This window comes from Aulonocara stuartgranti (genome assembly GCF_965226115.1).
Source record: "Aulonocara stuartgranti genome assembly, chromosome: 19".
Taxonomy (NCBI): domain Eukaryota; kingdom Metazoa; phylum Chordata; class Actinopteri; order Cichliformes; family Cichlidae; genus Aulonocara; species Aulonocara stuartgranti.
The window spans coordinates 22,673,551-22,684,170 of NC_138955.1; the positions used below are offsets into that span (position 1 = coordinate 22,673,551).

Below are 10,620 nucleotides of genomic sequence, written 5' to 3' on the forward strand. Positions count from 1 at the left end.
ACTTAAGCTTCTTTGAAAACTGAGCAGTTGAACTCATAACCTGATTTTATTTATTTATATATATATATATATATATATATATATATATATATATATATCCATACTGACATGGACACTGCTCTGAATGCATCTAAAAACAAAAATACAAACTAACTTATTTACAGTACTGCACAAAAGTCTTGAACCCCCCATTTATTTACATTTTGTTTCAGAATAGCACGTTATTATTATACTTGACCATTTTCTGAGAAAAAGTTTGTTGTTTATTTGTTTATTAAGCCACTTAACAGTGCACTGTGAATCATTCAAGGCACCTAACTCAAGAGATGAACTCAAGAGATGAACCATTGTTGTGTCTACACATAACAGAACTAATTTTAAATCATATCTTTATCTCTATCATTTGCTACGAGGATCATGTCACAAAAACACAACATTTGTTCCTATTTCTTTAATCAAGTATACAAAATCTGACTAGAAAGCTTATCTAAGAGTTCAGGTTAGGGCTGCTCATTTGTACAAAATGCCAAATGACATACACATAAGAATCACCATCCTGATATCAATACTTTTGCCCATACGAAAAATGTCGTGAACACACTAATATTTCACCAGTGTTGTAACATCACATGTCGTTAGCGTAGTCTGTCTGTGTCTTCCCTCTGCAAACAAACATGTTAGAGTTGGTTGTGATATACAGTCTGCATAAGTGTGGTCAATCTAATAAACATTTATAAGGAGATGGCAGTTACTGTGAATGTACAGCAGTTACACAGTGATTAGTAATAAACAGTCAGACAATGACTCTGACAATCTCATTCAATCTTGCAGATTGCACCTTCTGTGGAAAGTGGTACCACACGGTGTGTGTGGACTTCCCCTGTGCAGAAGGCGACTACAAATGTTGTGGGTGCTAAATAAACAGAAACAAATGATCCCTGTTGTCTTTGCTTACTGATTGTTTTCAGTGTTGACAATCCACATTGCTGGCATTGCATCTTTCAACATGTTTGTGGGTAGATTTGGATGTACCAGGGGTAAGTGCAGCCACTCAGCCTCTACTCAATGTGATCATAGCAGCAGGTGCAGATGTGTCACAAGTTAATCTAGTAGTGGCCTATGGTCATGTGTTAGTGGTGGGAACAGTCATATCCACTCACTCTCACTGGCTGTTTATTACTAATCACTGTGTAACTGCTGTGAATTCACAGTAACTGCCGTCTCCTTACAAATCTTCATTAGATTAACCACACTTATACAGACTGTATATAACTCCAGCCATGTTGATGAATTGCCTATATTGGCTGGAAATATTAATTTCCAGGGAACAGACACAGACAGACGATGCTTACAGGATGTGATGTGACAACACTAATGAAATATTGATGTGTCATATTTGTCCAAGGCGTATTTCATTGTTATGGAAAAAGAGAATATTAAAATCATGATGACCAATTGGAGTGGTGATTTCTATGACTTTGTGTATATAATTTGGAATTTTGTACAAATGTAGGCCAATAAGGAATATATGATATCATTTCATTCTTTCCAAAGGTTTATTTGCATGACGCACAAACAGACACAATTGAAAGGTACAAATGTGCATGACACGAATTCAAACGTGGTGCAGATGTGTGTCACAGGTTGATCTGGCTGTAGGCTGTGGCACTTGGCCAGAGGTGGCGCTGGTTGACTCGACTCCATGTTAGTGCACAAAGTAAACTGCTCGCTTTAGTTGTGAAGCAAAAACGCTGAATTCGGAGAAATAAACCGTGCGAGGGGAACGATAACGACGACAAGAGTCTCCCGATCGTTTACTCTTGCTGTCCCGTGAACAACAACGGCGTGGTGTTACTTGTTTGCTGTTTTCGCGATCGCGTGGCGCACGAGGATATCACCAGGTAAACTCGCCACATTTTTAAACATTTTGTTGTTCAACAGCATCAAGACTGACGGAGTGTGTTTGAGATAACCTCACAAGTGTCACAGATGACACATTTGGCTTTTTTTTGCTGGTTTGTCGGTAGGAGCTACTGAAACGCAAGACTGCCACACATCTGTTCGACCAACGCCAGTTGATCTAAACGCCAGTAGATCTGGAACACCGGCCTTTAAGGTGTCGCGGATAAATGAGGGAGGGGCCAATAATCGGCTCAGTCATTTTTAATGATCGTTGAAAGCCCAGATCGTAATCGTGATTAAAATTCGATTAATTGAGCAGCCCTAGTTCAGGTTGCATTGAAGAATAAAGGCGGTCATCCAAGAGACTGACTTTCAAGCTCATTAGAATCGGCCTGGCTTTGCACAGAAATACAATGATTTACATTTTCAGTAAATCACTGTATTTCCCATTTTCCTAGCAAAATATGAAGAAATCAGGGGTAGCTCAAGATTTTTGCACAGCACTGAATATAGTGCTGTGAAAAAGTAGTTCCTCCTTAATTGTTCCTTATTTTGTTGCATATTTGTCATATTTCACAGGATCAAACAAATGTTCATATAAGGCAAATGATAACCTATTATTAAATAATGATTTCATTTATTAAGGGAAATAAATTATTGAAACCAGTATGAAAAAGTCATTTAAAAACTGACTGTACCATAAAGAATTTTGCCACAAGTGGCAATGAATCTCTCACATTACTGTGGAGGAATTTTGGCTCACTCTTCTTTGCAAAAATATTTTTTATTCAACTTTTCAGTTTGAACGGTCTGTTTAAGGTCACGCCAAAGCATTTCAATTGCATAGTTTGAGTTCATCAGAGGTAGAATTGTCCGGCTGCATAACACACGTGTTCTTGGAGTTCAAGACATGAAGTGATGGCCAGACATTCTTCCTCAGGATTTTCTGGTAGAGAGCAAACTTCATGGTTTCATCAATTATAGCAAGTAACCTTGAAGCAGCAAATCAGCTCCAAGATCATTACACTATCACTACCAAGTTTGGTAGGTAGATTTTTATAATGTTTTTTTTTTTTAACTGAATAAATGATATCCACATTTACAAATTACCTTTTGTGTTTATTCAGGTAATCTATGCCCTGAAGCTGTTTATACAGCGAGACAATGATCCAAAAACACACCAGCAACTCCACATCATAGAAATTAATAGATAAATAATACATGAAAAAGAAAAGCATGTTTCCCATGGAGACAACAAAGAACAACAATAAACATTGCAAGTGATGCATTTTTCTTACAAATCCTTATAAAGGTTGGAATAAACTACTAAATGAACACACATCTCACCTGAAGAAGAATATCCTGAATCATGAGTTTGTGTTTGCGTCTTTCGAGGCTTGTGACGTCGTGAGCTCTCTAATATTATTTAGTGTCACAGTTAAACAGCACACACACACACACACACACACACACACACACACACACACACACACACACACAAATCCACTACCACAAGATGGCAGTAATACAACATTAATGATTAAAGCTTTCCGCAAAACGTCAAAGAAGAAGCGCAGGTGGCTAAATGAGCAGCAGAAGAAGAAATCCGACGCCACAAGCAGAAAGCAGGAAGCAGGGATCACTGTACTGTAGAATTTGCTTATCCAACGATATATATATATAAACACAGCTTCTGGACGACACTTCACAGAAATAATAACATGCCTAGAAAGATTGTGAAAGGTAAGAATAAAGCAGTGATAGTTATTTCTTATTAGGGAGGCCTGACCATCAGTTTCATTTACCAAGAAATTGACTTGTTTGAGCTTATGTCGCTGTTTAGCTTACCAGCTAACGACGTATTATTGTGGCTTTCAGACAGCGCGAAGGTGACGCTGCTGTGTTTTTACCACCTTTAATGTTAACTCTCCAACGTTACATGCTAGTCCTTGAGTATTTAAATATATGTTTGAAGTTTATTTTTCCATTTCTCTACCTGCCAGGTGGGACAGCCATGCCCAGAATTCGAGAAAACTCGAGACTAATGCACACACACGTGAGTATGACTAAAGCCATAAAACTGCTGTGTTGTTATTACAGTGTTATCACAGATGTAGAAAAACAGGTTATTATGATGTTAGGTGTGGTCATGGTGGCTCGTCAGCGTGTAATAAAGCAGACGTCTTGCTTGCAGTCTTACAGCGAACGCTGTTTATTCGGAGTTACTTTATTTCTTTAACAAGCTGCTTTTGTTCCATTCTTTGTCACAATGATCCCACACTGTTGAGGTCCAGACTGTGGACTGATAGTGTTTGTTTGAAACACACTGGCAATGTCACCCTTAAGACGTTGCTAGTGAGACTCTGTCCAGAAGGTATTTGCATGGTAGAGCAAAATGTGAGGGTAGTTTTCTGTCTTCATAATTCCATCAATTTTGACATAATCCCAGCGCCGTTCTCTGAAATTTAGCCCCAAAACAAATAGAGGCACTGCTGAAGAAACTCCTGTTATACTTTTTTATGATTTTTCTGTCCCGTTTCATGTACTTTGGTATACTTCAGCCACAGCTCGTTTCTGGTTTCTTGAGTTAGGTGTCTCTTTTTTATATTTTTATGTAAACGAACAAAAATATTGGTACAAGGGGGGGGGGGAAAGAGTGGTAAATAAGCCAATGTTTAAAAAAAAGACCCTTCAGAAAGCCTGAAGCACTGATATAAAGGGTGGCTTAAGACTTTTGTATTGTGCTTTGTGTCCCAGGCTGGTGAAGATAAGATGTACTAATGAAAAAGAAGCTGGGGTAGTAAACTCATAATGACATAAAACGAAGGAACGCTGGAAGTCATCATATTTGAGACATGACTTGTTTAATCATTATCAATTAGTCAATCAACAGGAGAATAAATATCCTAATTCTAGAGACAAATTAGTATCAAAGGAAATTATTCATATAATGTCACAGTAATTTAATAACTCTCTACACACAAACCTGTTAGCATTTTCTGAACTTCCGACCCCCTTCATGTATAAAAGGATGAAAGATATTCATGTGATAACAACAGAGGAATCCAACCAGCAAACATTTGATTGCAAGAAGCAAGAACCTGTGAAATGCAGGCTGCAGTTCTGCTTTAAAAATACTGAAACTATTAATTACAAACCAAACCAGTTGTAGTTTATTTTACAGCAGATTCATTTTTTAAACATGTAAATATGTTGGATGCTAACTATTTGTTTCTTTTTTTCTTTCTTTATAGGAATCAATGGTAGATTACCTGAGTGGACGAGCTCCTTCTGGCAATTTCCTGAATGATATCCGGCCTGGCTTTTTTGGTAAAGCATTCTCTGAAACTGCTGTTACAAGTTATGTTAAAGAGGAAATCAAGCTTGAAATCAAGCTTTAGTATAGGCTTGTAGTTTTAAGCATTGCTGCTCAGCTGTTGTTGTTTTTTTCCTTTTTATATAAACTGTCTGCTAAATTTGTCTGCTTTGATGCAAGTGCAGTGTTGAATAATCTAAGGTTAAATAGAGGAGGGAGGAAACACTGAGCATACATTTGGAAGAGTAAGGAAACAGAAGGAATGGGAAGGGATATCAGACATACATCTTCTTGAGCCACTTGCAGCAAATCCACAACTACAGACTAGCACTGTGCCTATTATATTGCCTACCGTAATACCAGTATAAATTTTTACGTGATATAAAATTGTCATATCACAAATTTGTTGATATAGCAACGCCATCTGTTAAGTGGACAACAATGAGACGAGCACAGTTATGCCTGAGAGGCAGAGCCGTGGATCAGACTCCTACGAGGATTTAGCAGTTTAAAAGGGAGCTACTTCAGTGCGCTCCATTAAAGCACAAGACTTAATATACAGAAAAAATGCTCCTGCTAAAGGTGGAAACAACAAACTTGTTTCACCACTTCAGGCAAACTCCCAACATTGATAACCAGGTTATGAAGGAGGAGGTGCTGGCAGTGATGTGTGGCCCAAATGTAAGAAAATGAGCCCACCAAGCTTGGTTGGAGCAATTGCTAGTTGTGCTCCATGTGACAGGAAGAGCAATTGTTGGATGGGAATTTTCTGACATGGCTACATGGTGGTAAAGCAGGGTTTTAAGCAGCTGTTTACATCCCAGGTAGGAATTGTTTTTGAGTTTTTTTGTTTGTTTTTTTAAACTTGTGTTCTGTGCAATTGTGCAGGCTGCTCAAGAGCTGAAAGTGTTAAGCAGTTATTTTATACTTAATTTGTAGGGAAATGAATTCTGATGCACTTGCATCAGAATTATGCTGTGTCACTGTTATTGCATCATAATGCTGCTGGCACCCGTGGGACCTTATTTCAGTAGATTCAGTTCAAATTAGGATGCATGTCATCAGTGACAGTTGCTCATTAGAAAAGACTGATGGAAACTTACCTATATTTACACTTATTGTGTCCAAGCTGCAAGCATCAGCAAAACAGTGTTAACAGATAACAGATATTTCCCACAACAGCCAAAATCTAATTATTGCAAATGTTCTTGAAATGTTGTTATTTAATTCTAAAGCTGCTGTATATCTCCCACCTCTGTTATAGCCACAAGAAATCCAACTAAACTGATAACACTTATTTCATGTATGTATTGAGTGTAACAAGCAGATGCTTATGACACTTTAGTAACAGTGAGGAGGAACTTTCTTTAAAAAGCTGTAGTAGTTGATTTGATTTAGTTCATTTACTTAAAAATGTTGTTATTTACTTGTTCCCAGGTGTTGTGTTTTTTTTGTGGTTCTTTTCACCACTTTCGTGATTAAACAGCAGGGAATTTGGTGTGATCTTTGCATTGTGTTATCGTGGAGTGACGATCACGTTTTTGTATTTGTCTTTTATAACTTGCAGGTTTAAATTTTTTAAATCCTTTGGAGGAAGATCTCGTTTATTCAGATGATGACGACGACGATCGTTATTATCAACGCAGCGCCGCTAACAGGACTTTAGAACCACATCCGCAAATAAAACAGCTCACTGATGAGGTATTGCCCTTTTATTGCACTTGTTGGGAAATGAAACAAGGAACGATCTCTTTAATATTTGTGTCTGGTTTGTAATAGGACATATCTTTCTCTCTGACTCACGTACTCTGTGGGGAATAAACCAAAGCATTGAAAAAACTTTAAGCAGTATTATATTTATCTTTTAAAATGGTAATTTTATCCAAAGCAATTTATCTTGTGTGCACTCTGTCAGATTTTAATCTTTTTTGGGAATTTATTGGAACGTTAGTTGACACTGCCTTTTTTTTTTTCACCAGGAAGCTGATAGAATTTCAAAGGAGTTAACAGAAGAAGAGGAAAGGCGTAAGGAGAAAACTAAGAAGAACAAGCGTAAAAAAATGGTCTGCATATGCATACTTATTAGGATTTAACGTTCTAGCAATGCTGGCGTTTTGCTTTTTTTTTGACCAGAATTTTCTGTCTTTTGTTGCAGCGTAAAAAAGAAAAGAAGCGGCTAGAAAAGGAGAGTGCAGTTAAAGACGGTTCAGCTGTGAGTCTATTTTTATCCTTGTTGTGTGTACATGCAAGTGTCAGAGTGGAAAATCCAGACAGAAAGGTATTTTTAAAGCTGCTCTGATTGTTTGTAATGCTGTTTATGTTATTTCAGGAGGAAGAACAAGGCAAGTCAGATTCCTCTGAAAAAGAAGATGATGAGACTATAATTGAAAGTAATGCAGAAACAACTGGATCCTCACGAAGCGATAAAACTCAAAAGGCAACTGAGGCAGCCAGATGTGATAAGACTGGTGCTGATACTGCAGAAAAAAATCTTGTGAAGATGAATGAGAACGAGGAAGAGGAGCAAAAGGTCTGTCAGAGTTGTAAATTTCAGTTTTTTGGAACAGAAAGGCAACCTTTTCTTTTAAGTGGTAGAGCTTTAACAGTATCAGATTATATGCAAATATGTAACACTATTTTTCATGCGTATTTTAAATGACAGTCTTTTCACAAGAGCACCTTTCGGATGATTATCCCCAAAACAACCACCTTGTTTTATCCTCCGTAGGATTTGGATTTCAATAATTCATATGCTGCTTCTGCTGAATCGGCGCCTGAGGAGACGTGGATTCAGAAACAGAAAAAAGGAGGAAAAAAGGCGGAAAGTAAATTATCTGCAGTTCAACAGCCTGAAGTGGAAAATCCAAATATCACTGAGGAACCTGAAGTTAGAAAGAAAGAGAAAGCTGAAACCAGTAAAGAGGTGGGAATCTTGAAAACATATTCTTATAGGTCAAGACTAAAGTCTGTTGCTCCCAAATTGCTGAATGTTGTGTTCAAAGTTTTTTTTTAGAAGGAAGTACAGGAGAAATATCTGTCGTTTTAAAGGATTTAATTTGCTTTGGCAGTTTGAAATCGACCTCCTATCTGCTCCTTTTTCCTGGAATCACAAAGACAGACACAAAAACACCCCCTGCTTAGCCTTGATCATTTTAATATCACTGATTGTAGTTTGGGACATTCTGTTCGGACTCCCTTTGACCCAGAGAATATCCCTCTAACCATTATCTAATGTGATGTGTAAGCATGCTGCAAAACCCTCTGCGCTCCTACCTCAACCCTCAGTATTTCAGCTCAGTCATACTGCTGGATGAAGCTTTTGTTAGCTTTTACTAGCAACCACAACGCAAATGTGTTTGTTTTTCAATTCAAAGTACGACTTTGAAAATATTATTCATCAACCAGACTTTTTTGGGGGGGGTTTCTATACAGAAATCAATGGATCCCATATTAGAGGAGTATGCAAAGAAAAGCATTGAGTTTGCCAGTAAGTGACATTTTCCATCCATCATCATTGAGAGCCTTATGTTAAAAAAAAGTCAAAATACAAACAGGATACAACAGTTTTTTTTTTCTCTTTTCCAGACATGGGGAATCGTTTGGCTGCCTCTGGGCAGTACGAGAAGGCAGTAAAATGTTTCACTGAGGCTATTAAATTCAACCCAAAGGAATTTAAGTAAGAACATTGACTTAAATTGACATCATTAGAACTACCAGGAGCTGTTAACTGCTAATGGCCATAAATGTTTGTTCGCTGTGTTTCAGGTTATTTGGAAATCGGTCCCTCTGTTTTGAAAGACTACAGCAGTATGAAAGTGCTCTCACGGATGCTGACGTTGCACTCTCCATGGAACCAAACTGGATAAAAGGTTTATTTAGGAAAGGGAAAGCTCTCTGTGGTCTTAAGGTAAGTTATCCAGTTAACACAGCTTATATTTTGCTGGGGTTTTTTGTTGCAGCTGTAAATATGATTTAGATGGGCATTTTGACACTGAGATCTCTGGGGATTAACATACTTCTGTGGAACAATAGAGGAACTGCAGATACTTGCTTGTGCTGCATTGCATCATACTCTGGTGTTTTCTGTTATTTAGCATTCCCTCATTACCAGCATAACAGGAGTCCCTGTGTGAAGAGCCCGGTGCTATTAAACAGTAACAGACTGCATCCTCCAAAATGCCGTGTGGCTGAATCAGAACCTCTTTAAGCATGCTCGTTTAAAAACTGAAGACTTGGCGGTTTTGTTTGTGTAATAACGCAATCCTACAACTTGTTGTAAATTCCCCAACTAATTTCACATCCTAACATTGATTCTCCCAGAGATACTACGAAGCCTCACTGATTTACAAAGAGGTCCTGAGGCTGGAAAGTACAAGTGCTGAAGCCGCACAGGAGCTGAAACGAGCACAGACGCTGCACCTCATGGTAGGAGACGCTTTGCAAAAATGGAAATGAGACAAAACAAAAGTCTGATTCATTGGTTTCCCTCCCACAGATTCATATGAAAAGCTCTTTTTGGGATACACCAGTGTCACCTGTCGGTGTGTATGTGTTGGGCTAATAAAGTAATCATTTGTGGCTTTAATGTCTGTATGTTTGTATGATTTCAGGAAATGGGCTTCAGCTGGGCAGTGAGCTCTGAAGCCCTGAAAACTCACGGTACACTAGAGGAAGCTGTGGAAGCTCTGTTTGCCAGTGAGAGTAACACAAGTCCTGGAGGTAAATAAAATGTTGTAACAACAACAGCGTCCTGGTATATAAAGACTGCACTACAACAGTCGGCACTGTTAAGACTACATTCTTTGCCATGATTGAGTAGGGTTAGTCGATTTGTGAAAATTGCTTTTGTGTTAAAAAAAAAGAGCAAATCTACACCTCATCTAAAAGAACAGTGTTGTCACCACTTGTGATTTTGTGTTAAATCACAAAAATATATAAATTCCAGTCAAGTGTGAACATGACTGTACTGTTTGTTCAGTCTGCACAGCTCCTGCCACCAGCAAAGAGACAGCAGACCCACCAGCAGGGCTGAAAGATGATGACGGTGATGATGACGATGATGATGATAATGATGACGATGTGGGAGAGTGGACTGTCCTACAACCAAGCCGCCCACGAATGCAGCAGATGAGAGAGTCTGACGCGTTTGGCCAAAACAGATCAAAGTCTCAGTCGCCGACCCCTCGCTCCAGGAATGGTCCAAAACCGTAAGTCCTCATTAATATGTACACGAAAATTCAAACAAAGGGGTGTTTATGAAATTATAGTTTTCTTTTTGCAATATTTTAAGGGCTTTTTTGGGGGGGGGGGTTGATAATCACTCTGCAGGTCTCCGACTGATTTGTCTCACCTTGGATGTGCTATGTATAAGTTTGTGTATGTAGTCGGAGTAAGGATCTACT

At 38.4% G+C, this 10,620-nt stretch overlaps 1 protein-coding gene across 2 annotated transcripts in view; it reads left to right on the forward strand.

The window, feature by feature from the left end:
• Positions 1 to 1,582: 1,582 nt before the first annotated feature.
• LOC309695161 (uncharacterized protein) overlaps positions 1,583 to 10,620 on the forward strand; it is an 11,305-nt gene continuing 2,267 nt past the window's right edge. Inside the window, exons 1-14 of one of the 2 annotated variants that reach the window (XM_082515651.1) lie at positions 1,583 to 1,901; positions 3,906 to 3,958; positions 5,157 to 5,232; positions 6,786 to 6,919; positions 7,198 to 7,281; positions 7,374 to 7,430; positions 7,548 to 7,748; positions 7,947 to 8,141; positions 8,651 to 8,705; positions 8,804 to 8,894; positions 8,984 to 9,125; positions 9,539 to 9,643; positions 9,829 to 9,937; positions 10,197 to 10,425. In XM_082515651.1, coding sequence (XP_082371777.1) covers positions 3,917 to 3,958; positions 5,157 to 5,232; positions 6,786 to 6,919; positions 7,198 to 7,281; positions 7,374 to 7,430; positions 7,548 to 7,748; positions 7,947 to 8,141; positions 8,651 to 8,705; positions 8,804 to 8,894; positions 8,984 to 9,125; positions 9,539 to 9,643; positions 9,829 to 9,937; positions 10,197 to 10,425 — 1,520 coding nt within the window. In that variant the 5' untranslated portion in view covers positions 1,583 to 1,901; positions 3,906 to 3,916. Of the gene's footprint in view, positions 1,902 to 3,472; positions 3,646 to 3,905; positions 3,959 to 5,156; positions 5,233 to 6,785; positions 6,920 to 7,197; positions 7,282 to 7,373; positions 7,431 to 7,547; positions 7,749 to 7,946; positions 8,142 to 8,650; positions 8,706 to 8,803; positions 8,895 to 8,983; positions 9,126 to 9,538; positions 9,644 to 9,828; positions 9,938 to 10,196; positions 10,426 to 10,620 lie in introns of those variants that run through there. The other variant, XM_082515650.1, reaches the window with a different exon arrangement.